This window comes from Pezoporus flaviventris, unplaced genomic scaffold (genome assembly GCF_033815535.1).
Source record: "Pezoporus flaviventris isolate CSIRO_AGI_PZ_B2104156 unplaced genomic scaffold, CSIRO_AGI_Pfla_v1 ptg000025l, whole genome shotgun sequence".
Taxonomy (NCBI): domain Eukaryota; kingdom Metazoa; phylum Chordata; class Aves; order Psittaciformes; family Psittacidae; genus Pezoporus; species Pezoporus flaviventris.
Window position 1 is genome coordinate 21,806,064 of NW_026892573.1, and position 18,272 is coordinate 21,824,335.

At 40.2% G+C, this 18,272-nt stretch overlaps 1 protein-coding gene across 1 annotated transcript; it reads right to left on the reverse strand.

Annotated features, from left to right (window-relative positions):
* Nucleotides 1-9,905: 9,905 nt before the first annotated feature.
* Nucleotides 9,906-17,962, reverse strand: LOC133271584 (inhibitor of apoptosis protein-like). Its single transcript, XM_061457812.1, has 8 exons — nt 16,486-17,962; nt 16,286-16,385; nt 15,053-15,131; nt 14,440-14,479; nt 13,174-13,416; nt 11,530-11,784; nt 11,333-11,374; nt 9,906-10,540 (listed from the first exon to the last, which is right to left on the reverse strand). Exons 1-8 carry the CDS (start codon nt 17,357-17,359, stop codon nt 10,347-10,349), a joined length of 1,827 nt encoding a protein of 608 aa, XP_061313796.1. The 5' UTR covers nt 17,360-17,962; the 3' UTR covers nt 9,906-10,346.
* Nucleotides 17,963-18,272: the final 310 nt, after the last annotated feature.

Here is an 18,272-nt window from a genome sequence, read left to right on the forward strand (position 1 = left end):
GGTGCTTACAAGAAAACAGCCTATATGATCCGTAGCTTCTTCCTTATAGCATGTTGTACTAATGAAGCATGTGCAATTGAAAGTAAAGTAAAAATGGGAAAATCTAATTGCACCTTCATAAATATGAAAAAATATGAAAACGGCTTCTGAAAATTGGCTTTAAGTTGAATGTAGCAGTCCCTTGAATCTGTATGTAATGTTTTAGCAGCATTTGATAAGCACTGGAAGTTACAAAGAGAAGTGGAAAATGTGTAAGATAGCATTTTAGAAGAATATAATTTGCATTTTTACAACTATTTTCAGAACTTGGTACTGTTGCACACGTGTACAGAGGCCTGGTCAAAAGGCCACTGAAGGCAATGGGCCATGTCTTAGAAGGCCTTTAGATTAAGGCCCAAATACACTGGGGGTCCTATGGAAGATGGCTGATGCTGCTTCTGTATCAATTCTGCACTGAGGTTAACTGAGGTAAACCTGCTGGCTTCAGTAGATGGGCTCCTGATTTACACTGGTGTAAGGACAACTAGAGCAAGAAACACTGAATAATCATTCAGTCCACTGAGTTAGTGTGGGACTTGACCATCCTGGTTACTGCTGGCACTATCCATCATGCATGGCCCAGTGGGGAGGTAGGCACAGCTAAGGAAGGTCACAACAGGAACTGCATGTACCCCTGTCAGGGAAATGGGATACAACTCATCAGGGAAAATAAGACTACAGCTCTGACACAGGTTAACTTTTTTGTTGAGCAATAGTTTATTCTGAGATGCAATGTTAAAGTGGCTGTATTTTTCCAAGTAGTAAAACTGTTGAGTCCACGGCACAGTTGACTCCAGCAAACCATGGCTAATGAGTAACCTTAATAGCACCAGCTAGGCACCTGATGTGGGCATAGCAGGTCTGGTTTGGTTTTTACTGAGGTCAAGATCCAGGGCGAAGAGTAATTTGCAGTAACTTTTTATGATTTCTTCTAATTGCATTGTTTAGTGGAAAACCTGGGTTTGACTTGAAGAGTTTGTAAACAATTCTTCACTAGAACTGTAGATCCTTTATAAAAATTAAGAAAAGTAAGTGCAGCTCAGTTACTGGGATTACCTCTATTGTACAGATGAGTAAATAAAATTTAATCTTTGGAGTTACTATATCAAGTTTAGTTGGATTTTTATTTTAGTGGATGGTTTCATAATTCCCTCAACCTTTTCCAGTCATAACTACTGATTAAGAAGTACTCACTTGCATATAACTTTAAAATCTCAGAATAGCAGCTCAAAGGCATTTTTGCCCATCTCACTCATTTGTAATGTATTTTGCAATCGCGTTGCTATAGTAAAGCAAAATTATGTGCTTAAGACTACAGATATGTCAGTGCAAAGGTAGAACCTGGCCTCCTTCAGGTGTTTGGGTACTAGACAAAGTAAAAGTGAGGTGCAACTGATAAATGTAAAATTAAAGGTGAGATTTGCTTCCCAATAGTAAGTGAAAACCCAGGTTTGTTACTGTCCTGGGTTCAGCAGTAGCAGTCATTTTTCTCCTTAGTAGCTGGTGCAGTGCTGTGTTTTTGACTTTCAGCCTGGGAACAGCACTGGTAACACCGATGTTTTTAGTTACTGCTCAGTAATGTTTACTCTGACCAAGGACTTTCTGAGCCTCATGCTCTGCCAGGGAGGGGGGGAAGCCTGGAGGAAGCAGAGACAGGACACCTGACCCAAACTGACCAAAGAGGTATTGTGTACCACAGCATGTCATGCCCAGTATATAAACTGGGGCCAGTTACCCAGAAGGGTGAGATCACTGCTAGGGTAGGGCTGGGGATCAGTCAGTGGGTGGTGAGCGGTTGCATTCTCTTCCCTTGTTATTTCCCTTATCATTATTATTATTGGTGGTAGCAGCAGTGATTTGTGTTATACCTTGTTTACTGGACTGCTCTTATCTCAACCCGTGGGAGTTACATTCTTTCCATTCTCTTCCCCATCCCTCCGGAAGGGGGGGAGAGTGAGAGAGCAGCTGCGTGGCTGACTGAGTTTAAACCACAGGTGTAAAGTGGGAGGAACAGGACAAAAACCCCACCTGCAATACTGTGTTCAGCTGTATGGCCAGCAACACAAGAAGGATGTAGAGCTGCTGGAGCAAGTCAAGAGGAGGCCACAAAGATGCTCCAAAAGCTGGAAGATAGGCTATGCTCTGCTATGAAGAGGCTGAGAAGGCTGGGGATTGTTCAGCCCAGAGAAGAGAAGGCTCATGGAGACCTTAGAGCAGCTTGCAGAACCTAAAAGGGAACTACAAGAAATCAGGGGCATAGAATGAAAAGGAAGGATGGATTTAATCTGAAAGAGGGTAGATTCAGATTAGATACTAGGAAGCTCTTTCCTGTTAGGGTGGTGAGGCACTGGCACAGGTTGCCCAGAGAAGTTGTGGCTGCCCCATCCCTGGCAGTGTTCAAAGCCAGGTTGGATGGGACTTTGAGCAACCTGGTCTAATAGAAGGTGTCCTTGTCCATGACAAGGGTTGGAACTGGATGATGTTTAAGGTCTCTTCCAACCAAAACCATTCTGTGATTCTATGACAGCCTTTCAATGTATCATACCACCAATTAAGTACAGGTTTAGGCCTCAGTCCTTAATGTCACTCTACAACACTGGAAGAAGCAGTGGACCTGAATTTAGCTATGCTTTACACAGGTAAAGGGGTTGACTGTATCAGTAATTTAACTGATTTAGCCTCATAATCAAAAGATTATGTTAAATAAAGACTGGTACTTAGGTTCTGTAAGGAAAACATACCTGAAAGGGTTTGCCACAGGAATCTACCAAATTGTAGACCAATATGAAGTATAAAGCTGAAGTAGGAACAAAAGACAGAGAAGAGGTCTTTTGGCTCAGACTTAAGTCCAGCACTAGCCCAGATAAGTGGGGAATAGAAAATATAATAGTTTGAAGGGATCTACAATGATTATCTAGTCCAGCTGCCTGATCACTTCAGGGCTGGCCAAATTAAAGCACATAAGGGCATTGTCCAAATGCCTCGTAAACACTGACAGGCTTGGGGCATTTACGTGTTCCAGTGTTTAAGTATCCTCTCAGTAAAGAAATGTTTTCCAAGTACAATCCTTCCTCGCAGAAGTATCTTCCCATTCACTTCTCTGGTGATAAATTATTCTAAATTCAATCACAAGTTTATGATTTGTATTCATTTTATGCCACAATATTCTAGCATAAGTAGCTCCTCCCCTTCTCTAGGTATACTTACTGTACAGTCAGTCTTTTCAGCTGTTCCTTAGCTGAGTTTAATAATATTGTAAAGTTGATTCAACAGTTTGTAGTTTATCCTCTTGGCAGGACTGTGTATCTGTTGCCAGTACTGATGGCTGAGCCATGTAGTTCATAGTTCTGTCTTGATTAGGAGCCCCTCTGGTGACATAATAGAGAATTACATTTACAGTATCATGTTTTAAGCCCATCACCAGCATTCATCACCAGTCATAGTTGATCACTACATCTCAGTCACACAATTCCTATATCCATTCTTAGTCCAAACATTCATGGGTTTGCGCTTCATATCAGAATTTATTTTAGTTAATACTACAGGCTTGGGAAGTCATCTGGTGGCTACAGAACATAGCTGCCTTGAGTCAGGTATCATGAACATTGCTTTTGCCCTTCAGACACCTCAAAATCAACCATATGACCACATCTCAGGACTGCAGCATCCTGCCTTCCTCCCACAGTGCTTTCCTTTTTCGGCAGCTCTCCTTCAGCCTGTGTTCCACTACCAAACCATAGCCCTTCCACTGTAATTGCTTTGATGGGGCCCTGCATTTAAAGGCTTCAAAGCAGTCCAGAAATGCCGCAGTGATAGATTTGGGGGTTTAATTTAATTAAAAATATATAGAGAGAGATATTAAAGCATGTTAATGTGTTAATATTCAGTAACTTAAACATTAATTCTTTGTAAATCTACTTTCATACCTTTCCTTTTTATTCAGAGACTGTTAACACTCTTACATACACCACTCTGGTTTTGCCCTGAGGACATACACAGCATTCTTAACGTGCTTTATTGAAAAACATATAAGCAACAGAATGACAATATTGCCAAAAGCAAAGTGGAAGAGCACCAGAAAATTGCCTGCATAACTCAAGAGGTTAAGAATTTAGCTGTGATATGGAAGCAGACAATGAGAATGGATCTGTGCAGGATGTAAATATGCTCTCTGGGCACCACTGAAGGAGTCCCAGTTGGTGTATGACCAAGATAAGTCTTGAAACCCAGGAAAGTTAAATGACCTTAGGAATCTGCATTTGACAGTTCTCACAAACAGCATAGCCACAGGGACTGCCAGTTCCTGGTGTTGATCCTGCAGTATCTAAGCTTCAGCTTGTGTTAGAATTTTGTGTTCGCTTAGCTATTGAAACACTACTTTGAAGATTGGATCAATGATTAATTTTATCCTTCAGTGTCAGGTCACCCCTACACTTCAGAACATCCAATTGAGGAGCTCCAAAAATTGAAAGTACACAAGTGACCCCAAGTTCTGGAGGCTCTTCAGTGTCCTTTTAAGAATACCAAAAGGAAATATATTCTTACCCCTAATACTCAACCTTCAGTTTATCTTTTGTTCTGACCTTCTCCACATCAAGATGAAAGCAGTTTGGAAACCAAGGTGTTGGACCTGGCCAGCACTGAGATGATCGGTGCTTCTAAAGTGCTGGAAGAAAAACTATGTAAGCCTTTCTTGTCAGAGTTCATAAAGAAAAGCCACAAGTGTCTGTACAACTGAGGTGTGTTTTGGTTTTGATTGTTGCGGATATGACAACCCCTTCTAAAGACTTTATTCTTCCCTTAGAATTGAAGCTATATTCCATTGGGAGATCACAACCTTAACTAATACCCTATACTTCATAAATACCAAGTATTTCATTTCGCTACCTGCCAAATGAAGAGAGCATCCCAAAGATCTTCATTCTGACCAAATCTGCACCCTCCAACATGTAAGCTTGGAACCCTTCGGGAAGTTCTCCATTTTGTTTTGCCTAAAAAAAGTTTCCCCAGGCCACAATTAAATGTGAAGGCTACTCCTAGGACATTACTTATTGTGCAATTTCCTGTTTTGTTCCAGCAGGATTTGGGGGGGGGGGGGGGGGGGGGGGGGGGGCAGAAATACCTCACCTGCTTTTTTGAAAATAGCACATCAAGATCTGTTTGGATTTCTGTTCTTCCTCACACAGGATGCATGCAGTACCCTAGATTCTTGGGCTTCAAGGGTTCCGTGCCAGCAGCCACCAGTGAGGAAGCAGGGCTGCAGCACTGGTAGCTTCTGTGCACATGCTCAAAAACAGAAACAAAAGACTGGTGCTTTAATGCTGTCTCAGGAAGTTAACTGCCTGCACCAGTAACCTCCGGAACAAGAGCAACAACTGCGTGTTTTAAGTAGTTCAGCAGAACAGGGAATACCTTCAATGTCCAGAAAACATGTCCTGCCTAAATTCACATACCTGAGGTGGCTCACCAGGAATAACACGCAGCAAGAAAGCAGAATTTACAAGCTCAGTCCATCTGCAGCATTAAACACGATACTGCACACCCAGCCTCACTACACTGCAACCACCACAACACTGAATTAAAGGCAGGTGAATACAGTTTGCAATTTCATGTGCTTTCCTTCTGTCTCATGAGGAATACAGCAAAGAACCAAGTTCTGAGAGCATGGTACTATGGAGTTACAAAACAACCACAAACTCTCAGCTACAAAAAGCAGCAATATAAGAATTTTTGTTTCTCAATATCATGCTAATGCAGTTTCCAGATATTTCATGTATGGCCATTTATTTTGGCATATAAAGGCAGTGCCCTGTTACAATGAGGGGTGGCCGTCCAATCACTTGTGGGCACTAGGCCTGCATGCTGGCTTCAGTCTGAAGAGCTCTGGGCTCACTGGTCAAACAGAACAGAAAGATCTGCATTCAGTTAAAAAAACACGCCACACATATACATGCACAAAAAAACAAACCCAAAAAAGAAAACCAAACAAACAAAAACCAAAAAAAAAAACAACCAAACAAAAATAAACCACAAAACCACCCCCCAAAAAAAAAACACACCAAAAAAACTACCACCACACATGCAGGAAACTACTAAGTAATTACAATAAAGCTTCATGGTACTTTGCTTAACAAAAGATACAATTGCTACCTGGGAAGCCACTGTACCTTACAGTATCCCAAACCAGTATCAGAAACTGCAAGTGCTCCAAGCTAGATCCTTTGCAGATAGGATAAGCTTCATTCAGGTAAAGAAATTGCTCATTTATAGAGGCTGGGAATATCATCTTAGAATAGAATCATAGAATCATAGAATAGTTAGGGTTGGAAAGGACCTTAAGATCATCAAGTTCCAACCCCCCTGCCATGGGCAGGGACACCTCACACTAAACCATGTCACCCAAGGCCTCATCCAACCTGGTCTTGAACACTGCCAGGGATGGAGCATTCACAACCTCCCTGGGCAACCTATTCCAGTACCTCACCACCCTAACAGGAAAGAATTTCCTCCTTATATCCAACCTAAACTTCCCCTGTTTAAGTTTTAACCCGTTACCCCTTGTCCTATCACTACAGTCCCTAATGAAGAGTCCCTCCCCAGCATCCCTATAGGCCCCCTTCAGATACTGGAAGGCTGCTATGAGGTCTCCACGCAGCCTTCTCTTCTCCAGGCTGAACAGACCCAACTTTCTCAGCCTGTCTTCATATGGGAGGTGCTCCAGTCCCCTGATCATCCTCGTGGCCCTCCTCTGGACTTGTTCTAACCTTCATTTACAGCAAGTCTGACCAATGATACCAAGCTTCCCACCCTCTAAACCCCCTAAGCTGTGCAAACATGCTCAGCAAGCTCATGACAAGCTCCAGACCTAGAATGCTGACATCTGAAAAACCTGAGCTGCTGGGTCAGCAGAGTTGCACAGGAAGCTGAGGGCACAAGGGCTGTTTGCTGCTGTTTAACCCAGACAAAGCTCTGGAAAATGCTTTTAAAGGAGGAAGTGGACAGAACAAAATGTAAGTGTGGTCAGCTTGTTCACAGGGAACAGAAGTCCCTTGATCCTCTCCAAACTTGACACTATGCAGGCAGTCTTCTCTGTGGTTGAAGATTTTGCTAAGGTGCTGTTTGCAACGTGCTACAGAGTCAGTTTCATTACAGCTGTCTTGGAAAAGTACCAAGGAGAGCTTGACTGCTCATGCAGCACTAGAGATCAGGGCAACCACAACCATCATAGTGTGGAGTAGTTGAAAGCCATAACCTAGACAGGCCTTCCTGCCAAAACAAGGTCAAAGAACTTTACCTAGCAGTTTCTGTATCATTCACTTCTCAGAAGGTAGTTCAGGTGCCCAGATGCAAGCAGCCAGTGCTGACTGGAGTTGGGCTGACAGGTATGTTGCAGGCCCAAAGATACCCTCAGGCACCACAAATGACACCAAACATCTGCATCACTTCTGAGCCCCAGCATATCCTGTCATCAGATCTATATGTAGTAACAGCAATGGTTGAAAAACTCTAATTCCCTATGGTTCTAAAGAAAAATGCGTTAAAAAAATGCTTAAGAAGTCTGCCTACTACTGTTTTCCCCTATCTTCTTCTCTGTTCAGAAACACATACTAACAACTCTACACTTTCCAGGTGAACCTGATCTCTCCAGCTCCTCCTGCAGACCCATCTTAATTTGTACTAAGCACACTTAGGGTTCCAGTATTACCAGTTCCTAGGTCTGAACATCAAATTTCAAGTCATTTGCTTTATTCCTTAACAAGCTTTCATAACCTTTGACAACTTTTTAAGTTGCTACACAAAAGAGCCTTCAGAAACATTTCAAGACCAGAAAAGCAAACATATGTTAATCAAAACTGTTTAAAACTACATGCTACGTTTGAAATATTTACATGTTTAACACCAAAATTAAAAGGAAGACATGTACATGTAATGAAGTTGGACAAAAGATATGAATTTAGAAGAATTACAGCAAGCCAGCTGACAGTTAAAGAATCCTATGTACAAGGAACATATTCCAAAGCATTGAAACAAGTAGTGCCAGCTAATGCACAGCATTAATTGGTGCTGCAGAAATTATGAAAACATGGGTGAAACCAAACATCATTGTTGCTGAATTCACACTAAAAATGTTTAAAAAGACAAACCAGTCCATATTCTTACACCTCTCTCCTCACCCCCAGACAGCAAAGCAAGACTTCTCAAAATGAGCAACTCCAGTAGTATTTTGATAGGGACTCCAGCCCATGACATGCTGCTTGGAGATACAGGATAGATGGCAGCTAGAACGTATTTGTGTCTTCCTGTGCTCAACTGTCCTCACCAAATTTAAAGTGATAAGCTTTACTGAAACAACCTGAATCTATTAACAAATCAGCCTCAATCGTGTCATTAACAAATAAAAGTACATGGTTTTGCCCTTTTTAGCTATCCAAAACTTTGATATAACATGCAGGCTGCAATTATGCTAGAAATAAAATTTACTGTTAACTTTGCATACAGCCTAAACCCCAAACGCAGTGGACAGATTGCCCTAGATGGCAGGTGATTATAGAAGGAGATCCAGAGTTTCCCTTCACCGACTCAGAGGGGGACTTTTACTAACTTACAACTCAGATGTACCACAGGAAAGATGTCTACAAGCATCAAACATAACAGCACCTCTAAGTGTTAGTGGGAATTTATTTGCTAGTGACAAACATTTCCCCCCACTAAACACAGGCCTTGCTCTAAGCATTGGGCAACCATTACAGAGGGTGAATCACGAGGAGTCACAAGCTGCATAGCCCACGCAAGCTCTTTTCAATGTATACACTTTACTTTTTCACACACACATGGGGGGCTCTCCTTTTAAAGGATACACATGTATATCTAAAGCCACGTATGAAGTGATGAAAGCCAGTTACACGCACACAACTTGAAGTCTGAGGAAGCCAATGTTTGCAAGGTATTTTCACCTCACACTACAGAATGTAAAGACACCACAGTACAGTTAAAAACATCTTATTTCTAGCAGGGATGAAGATTGAGAGATTCACACTTGGGCATGAAGATACGACTGAAGACAGCTGACATAAGAGCCAGACAAACCAAAATCACCACTGCAGGATCTGATTTCATCCTGCATTCCAGTGTTTGACATTGAATCCCTGTAAAATACCTACGAACCCCCTTCCCTCCGTGGGTATCTACTATGCAAGTCTACAGATACAAAGCTTAAAAGGATAAAGTAAGAGTCAAAGAGTAAAGAAACAGAAGTCCCTGAACTACCAGCTTACAAAGTAAGACCCCATGACTTGAGATGGGGCTAGAAGATCCTATATAATTGTACAATCATAATTAAGTTCCAAACACAGAAAAGTAGCTTTTACATTTTAAGCCCTAGCATAAAGGCTATACTGCTGCATAGCTACCCTCTGCCTCATCTCTAAGGTCATGGGGGGCAGGATTTCTATTCTTTGAAAAACCAAGGAGAAGGAAGTTCCAGATGCCATTACGGTGGGGTTTTTTCATGGGGTTTGTTGTTTTTTTAATGAGGATAAAAATCAAAACCTTTTGCTTTACCAGTGGGAATCACCAAGCAGCAGACTCTCACTCTCTGCTCAAAAACGAATAAAAGACACACAATTAAATTTTATTGTACTTTTACAGGTAAATAACCAACCCCAAACTTCTGCCAGGAGAAGCAGTCTACAGATAAAAGCCAACAATGGGAAGAGAGAAAAGAAGCGCTTGTTTGAGAAGCAGAAATATTTTAATTCAGTCTTCATATACACTATAATTAAATACACATTACACAAGTATCTACACAAGGCAGAACTTTAAAAAAATAACTCCTGCTGTCCCTGCAACAGATACCCTCTTTTCTCCTCAAGTCCACAATAAAGCCAAAACAGAAGCCAAAGCAGTAACTGAAGTTAATCAATATTAATTATTAATAAACAGCAATCTTAATGTATTTCCTCACATCCACATGGAGGAAACTCATGAGTTACACCAGGCTCAATTTTAAGATCCAGAATTTTTTTTATTCAAAGTGACACAAGGGCACATGAGTGAAACTGCTTTCCTTAAAAAGGAAAGTTACACAAACTTCACCTGAGTACTGAGCTAGCTTTATGAACAGAAAGTCTTTGGCAAGGATGGGCTGGTATCCCCATAATGGTGATACAGTTTACTATTACGCAACAGTGTTAGGTAGTTGATTAATCGTCTTCTGTATCACAATTTTCCATTCTTAGGACACTGCTGGCTTAAGCTTCAGCAGCTGGAAGATAACACTACCGAAGACATTTTGGAAGTTTCCCTCTTTATGAAAGGAACGTACGAACTGTACCCTTTATTGTCCCCCTGCAGATAGGGCATTTTCTAAGGGATGGTGCACAATGTTTGCATACCACTAAGTGACCACATGGAATAAAAACAATGGAAACTTCCCTGTCCATGCAAACTTTACATGTTCTTTCCTCCTGCAGTCTTCTTAATTGCTCTTCCATAGGTAAACCTGAAAGAAAACATTTAACTTTTTAACAAGCCTGAACATATACATCCATGTTACCCTTTCTTTCCCTCTCTGTATTCACTAGACAGCAGTAAGACAGTAAGTACATTTTCAGAGTTCAGAAAGTGGCATGCAAGGAACTAGTCTGTACATTCCACTTCTGTGAGATAACAACAGCTCAAGGGTTGGAGGCCAACCCCATGTTAGCATTTTAGCAAATGCTGTACTTTTCTTGCTTGGGTATTTGAAGCCCAGAGCACAAGCTGACTGGTGGAAGTGAGCTACGTTCAGGCTTGTATACTTTTCTGCAGTCTATTAACTTATTAAACTACAGGACTAAGAACCAGAGCAAACTCAGTCCCACATCTGGTAAGTTTTTAGCTACCCCACTGTTGGTCAAGCTACATTTTAGGACACCTATAACCTACTCTGTAAAAGCAGAGATGATGACACCTGTTGTGAAATGCTAACCTATTCACTGTCCAGTCTCTACCAAATCCCTGGAAAAAAATACTGTACGAGGATCAAGTCCAGTACGTGCTTAAATTGTCAAGCTCCAGAAAGTTCTACCTATGACACAAAAGCGTATGTAAGAACATAGCTTGCAGCAGACACACTTGCTTTCAACTTTGCGCATGCACTTAACTTCTTCAGGTAAGTCCATTTTACCAAAGCAGAATTAGGGACAGTGTAAAGTGCAAAACCTATTTCTTTAGCAAAGTCATTTTCTTCTTTAAGATGTTAGCTGTTCGTCTCACAATACCCTTTAAAGTAAGAAGGTAGAGTCAGAGGTACCTGAAGCATCTTCTGCGGGAATATACTTCAAGTTCTTCTCCACTAAAATAAGAGAAAAAAAATCCTTAGTCATTTGGCTAATCTACATTCAAACAGCATCTGACTTTTTTTTTTTTTAATCTTTAGGTTGCTATGACAGCACTGATTATGCATTTCTACAAAGTTATACCTTTAAAAAAAGAAAGAGACACACATACCAAATAAATCTTGGTACAGTATGGGGTCACAATCTTGTAGACAGTTTCTGAATATGCTGGCTGCTTCATTTCCTTTCACTAAAACTGTATCTATCAGTTCCCTTGCCTGCAGTGCTGTCTGAGTCTTTTGCTTAATAACATCATGCGTAAGTTCTGTGATCACTTTGGCTGACAGCAAACTCTCGAGGATTGGAAGTACACATGTTAAACGTTGGAATAAAGCCATTCGGTTCTTCCGGATTAAGGACAAATCATCTGGAATGCAGAGAATTAGATGTTTGTTAAGCAAACACTACTCCAAGTTGCATTTCTGCTTAACAATAACTGACACGTATTTTAAACTGTTTGAAATGTTCACTTACTACACATTGTTGATTAAGAACCGAGTACGTTTTAGTGGCACTCACACACGCAACAGACTTAAGAAAACCACATACAAGCAGCTTCTGAGCTGAAGCCTTTTCACCAATGAAGCCTCCTGCTCCCACATCTAACTTAAACTATCTGAGGGGATTTTGTCTAACTTCACACTAGCAAGACTCACTTAGAATTACAGAATACCAGGTTGCTAGGGACCTCAAGCATCATCTGGTCCAGTCTCTCTTGGCAAAGCATGACCTAGACTAGATGTTCCAGCACCCTGTATAGATAGATCCTAAGTGTCCAGTGCTGGGGAATCCACCACTTCGCTGGGGGCATTACTCCAATGGCTGATTGTTCTCATGTGAAAAATTTTCCTCTTCTGTTCAACAGGAATCTCCCTGGGAATAATTTGTGCCAATCACCCCTCATTTTTAACACGTGACTCCTTGTAAAAAGGGAGTCTTCATCTTCTTTGTAGGCATCCTTTCAACTTAGGTTCTCCACAGAATTTCAAGAACAATGCCTCTGCATAACACCAATGCTGACTCACTAACAACCAAAAGGTTTAGTCAGTGGCAGTCAAAATCATGTCCAAGATGCAGATATAAATCAAACTTTTCTAAGAAGTGTCCAACAGAATTATGTGGAAGAAAATCAAGTACAGCACAACCAGACTTGTGAGATTGCCTTTTTTTATATAGATTATCACAAAAAAAACAAAAAAAAATTTATGAAGATTTAATGGCTGAATTCATCTGTGTTTTGATATAGAATGCAAGTAGGAAAGCAGCAGTCTTAATTCAATTTATAACTGAGAAGTTTCAATACTGCTTCACAGACTCAAAAACAGTAGGTTTTTTTTAGGCTTCAAAACTTGTATGTTATTAAAGCAGTAGGAAACATTAAAGACACTTAAACACAGTTAAATAGCTGACCTAAACGGTTGAGTCAGACACAGAAAAAGCCGAATTTTAGCAGTCTTACAGAACGTAAATTTGTAAAAATTTCTGGCCTCTTCTATGAGCTGGGTATGGCAGCTTACCAGCAGGTGAAGAGGGTGGGGTGATTCTGAACCCTCAGCACCCATATGAACCATCCTCCTGAAGGGAGATGAAACAATTCCCAGACTGCTAGCTCCATACAGATACCCTGACAATGCTTTTAAAGAAGACAATCCTAACAGCAATTAAGTAAATCACTTACTGAATAAAAACAATTATAAAAGCTCTACATCACACAAGACACTTCTGCTTTCACTTTTTTTCAGTGCTTCATGCATACCTGATGCCACTTCTTCAGATTGTTTCTCTTTCTCTTCTTCCCTCTCTTCATGTTCAGCAGTGAGCAGATCAGACACAAGATCATGAATATCCTTGTAGTTTTCCCCAGTGGCCAAGATTTTGCTTTGCACTGTCTGCTTTATTAGCCTTCTACAGAATCCCATCTCCAACGCAGTTTTAACCACAGGTGTGTTCATCATGATTACATCTTCTGAATGACTCTCTCCAGGTTCAAAATGAAAAACTGATTGGAGGAAAAATACCATCAGTAAAATACCTATACAACCCAGAAGTCAGGCACAGCAACATCATCCACACATATGCATATATACACGAATACCTAGCATTAAAAAGCTTTAATGGTTAAATAGCTGGTTTTAAGTAGCTAGTTCAAAAGTAGTTAGTTAGAAGCCAGTTTCTTAAATACAATTGAACTGAACACATACTAAACACCAGTCCATGTGAGGCTTTCACTAAAGAGAAGTCACAGATAATTCCATTGTTTCTTAGCAGCGTTTTTTATACTTATTAATAGCCTTGAAAAATGTTGGGGGTGTGTCAAAATTCAAAGTTCACAATAAGACAATTGTTCTATTGCAGCTCTTCAGTATTATCAGTATTTTCCATTCAACATACTAAGCACCAGACACATGGGATTCCAACTCGCTGTCCTCAACCAGCAGGAACTCCGATAACCCACTCACCCTCTGGGAGGAGTTTACTTCCACCGTAACTACAGTCCAACTCAGAAAGATTTCACTCTATCAGCTTGTCCTACCCTCTCCTTGACCACTACTTCTCAACTCTGAGCATTTATCTAGCTACACTAGTAAAAATGGAGTTGCGTAACTACATAGTCATGACACCCTCTAGCAACCGTTCCACCAAGTTCTATAACATAACCCAATTTAACAAATGCCAAATTGATTTGTTTAACCCAACCATGAAAGTAGAAAACACAGATACAGCAGATGCCAAATCTCAGTGTGATCTGTCAGTGTGAAAATAAGAAAAATGAAAGACGAGATATCTTAAAGGTGCTTCCTTAAAGTTTGTTCATGTAACAACATTAGATAGAAAATCTTTACAATAGTGTTCTTTCCAAGAAAATGTAAGAATTGTTATGCAAATCACCTCCGGATAGCATATCATTAACTCTGCAAAATAACCGCATCACAGAACAGCTTGGGGTGGAAGGGACCTTAAAGACCATCTAGTTCCAACCAAAGTGCTGAGGAAGTTTAAAAACACATTTTAATATACATACTTGGGGGATGAGCGTTTTCATCTACAGAGGTTAACAAGAGCTGTGAAAAACAACAGAACGACATTAGTATCAAAGTATTGCTTTTCCCACTACATAGCTTTCTAACACATTCTTCCTTCATCAACCATGCTAAGATTTTTATTTGAAAATGTATTTGTACAACTATATAATCAATATAAAGTTAGCGCTGATCACTTTCATGAAAAAGAACTTCATGAAGAGTTCTTCTTCCATGAAGAAGTTCGCTTACTCTTGCCATAAGAGTTATGGATGGAAATAATTCAGGCTATCCACAACGGATTTCTGAAATAACAATTACTGATTGGCATTACTCACTGAAATTTATATAATCAGAATTTCCCTCTCCTGACACAAAGGAGCTCACTGGCTCATGACACTTTCCATACATACCTGTACAGGTTAATCTCTACTAGTCCCAGTCCATTAGCCATGGTTCAACACTGGCTTAATTTCTGTGCTCATGAAGAGCATTTATCACGTCAGACACCTAGTTGAAAGGTATGCAGAAACGAGGCAGAAGGATGGACTGAACTCCCCAGAAGAATGTAGCAGTCTTTTTGAAGGAAAAAAGTTACAGAACAGTAAAGTTTACCTGTTCAAGAAGATGGGGGAACCTGGCCTGAATTTGTCTTACAAACTCTCCTCCTTTTACACGAAGCAGATACTCACATCTGAAAGGTTAAGTAATACTGAATTATACTTTCTATTGCCAAAGGGGAAAAAAAAAATACATAAGAACGACACACTTTACAGTAACACAGCATAACTTAATTATATATTTCTTTTCCTTCATAAGTGAAAAAGTTCTCTTAACTGGAAGCTTGATGTAGCCTGGTGACACTTGGATAAAGCTTTCCATGACATTCAGCCATCAGTAGGCTTAGGTATATAAATGCAGCAGCTTTACATTCTGCTACCACTTCTAATCAAAATAGCATGTCATGAGAAATGACACAGTGTCAGCATCACTACACAGTACACTGATAAACTGTTTTTATTTCACATCTTGGCGTTCTTATCCCCCACTTAAGTAATTCAAAATAAGTTTGCAACATTTAAAACCACTATCAAAGCCACACCTACTTCACTAATGCAGAATGGATCTCTTTAGTTCATCTACTGACGGATATAACACAGAAGGTAGTAAAGGTGTCATTTAACTCTATGTATATCATGTAGTCCAACAGTAGCTGGTAAATTGCCCATGAAAGACTAGTTGATCTGTGATGTAAATTATTAGCTTTCCTGAAATTAAGCACAGCTATCTGTCATGTAGGCAGAGATTTCCACAGGCACAGAGAGCAATTAAGTATGCAACTGCCATTTAATTATGGGGGATGTTAAAAAGTTACATAATTTTTCCAAGAGACATATTAACAGCTGCTGAAATCTTCACAAGCCTTACCACACCCATGAAACTAAACTGCATGAGCTGAAAGACTGGTTCAATAGCTTTCAGCATGGGCACAGAACTAGAGCAAGAGGGTTAGATGTTCCTTCTACTTCATTTCTCAGCAGCTTTTGCTCTCCCCAGTCTGCCTGCTGACTGCTTCTCTTAGGTAGGTATTCTCATTAACAATGCAGCCTCACAGCTTTTAATTATGAAGTGGAAAGCATTAAATATCATGCTTAATGAAGAAATGTTTTAAGGTCAACTTAGCACTTCAGAGCTTTTAAACAGAGGTACATGAAATACATCCAAATAAAGGAGTGAATTTGTACATCACATAATGAAGTTAAACACAACTATGAACCACAGTACATATCTGTCCAAATCAGAAGTATTAAGGATGTGAACAAATTATGCTAAAGATTTTCAAGTTACCTTGGAAACCACTTTGCATGCTCAATCCATGGATCATCTCCAGATTCCCAGCACCTTAAACCACCATCACAGCAAAAACACCTGACATCATCATTGTGGCCTTTAAAAGAAACAAGGCAAAATATCTAGCAAACATTCACACCATTTATGTAAATGATGACACAGCAATATGAATAAACCCAGAGACTTCAGTTTCTTACCTACATAGTAGAAACCAGCATCTGCAAGCTGTTCAGGCTGAACTAGAATTCTAGTTGGCCAATTTATGAATGTTTTAACACGCGCTTCATGAGTTTGCATGCTCACGTTTGAAACATTGAAACTTTGCTGGTCTCTGGTGAGGCTCTCCAAAAAATGGCAGTTAGGAAAATGTCTCCGATGTTCTGACATAGCATTATCTTTTGGTTCCCAGTTACTCAGCTGACCACCACAGCTGAAACAAGCAACTTTGTCTGCTGTCCCCAGGTAGTAAAGTCCAGCCCTTGCCAGATCAGCAGGTGAGATAAACGTCAGTGGCCATGAGTGAAAAGTGCGTAGCCTAGCATCTTCTGTACTCATGTGAGGATTGTGAAACTTAGGTCTCAAGAATGAAAGATCTTCAACTGCCCTAGCAGTTACTGGGTCTTGAGGAAAACTGAAAAAAGAGCCACTGAAATATCCAACTTGTTCTGAACCTTGAGAAAGTGTCATGGAATGTAGAGATGGCAAGAGACTGTTTACAACTGGAGACGAAAAGGTAGAATGAGAGGGCACTCCAAGGTTGTTAACTGAAAGCATGCTTTGTATAAAACTGCAGCTAGGATACAGCTGTTTGTGTCTTTCCATAGCATTATCTCCTGGTTGCCAGTTGTCCAATGTTAAGCCACAACTGAAGCACTTAACTTTATCTTGCACACCAGTGTAATAAAACCCAGCCCGGGCAAGACTCCGTTCTGACACCGGCACATTAATGGGGAAAGTAGAAAATGTTGACATTCTGTAGAGTTCACAAGTTAAGTCATATTTCAGCTCACCACACACAGCACTCCGCTTCATGATGCTAGCCAAGAAAGGGCTGTTCTCCACTATGTTCATAATGGACTATATTTGGAAGAATGGGACAAGTCTTCCTCTGGGAGGTAGTTGTGTGCACTAAAGGCAATTTGGAATAACCCGTCTGTACAAAAGAAAGCTTGAAAATTAAATACTTTAATGTGCAACTTTGAATGCATATGTGAACAGAATAAGTCCCATGATTAACAGCCTTTAAACATCCAGGAAGTTTTTGTATTTTAGTTTATACAACTGCTATCTGTGCAAAAGCTGCCCTATCCCATTTTGGGAATTGAAGAAAGCATGTCAAAAAAGACTTTCCCTTGTAAGATCTAGTCATAACATGATTTCCTTGTACTGTATATCTGGGAAAGCAGTATCAATTTGTCAGGCTAGTGGAAGTGGGATCCAGACTGGGAAAACCTCAAATGGGTTTACCAAAACCCTTTGTCAATAAAGAAACTAAAATGGGGAGCAAGTAAAACTACACCATTTTTAACTAAAACATGTATTACGTGATTTAATAACTATTTCACCATAGACAGCTTACACATGTAAAGATTTTAGTTTGTGTATCTCATTAGGAGGCTGAAAATAATGGTTTACCAAGCTCAAATGGCAGATGAAAAAAAAGAGCCCCTGAACTGATCTGGAGTATTTGCTACTACTAGACTTAAAAAAAAAACAAAAAAAAGCCACCAAAAAAAAAACCAACCCTCAACTTCCGTGTACTGTTGTAACAGTTGCTGAGACTAAAGAAGTTAGTTTATACTCAAGTTCACATATCTTGACTATTCAGCTATGAGATAAATCCTCTACACTGCCTCTGATGCATGAATTCTCCATTAACAAGCCTGGAGTAACTCCAGGCTTTTCTGTTTATAACACTGTCAGCACAGAGAGCAAAGCATTTCAGTTTTAACCTGGTGCCTTAGTTACAAGTATAGAGTAATCA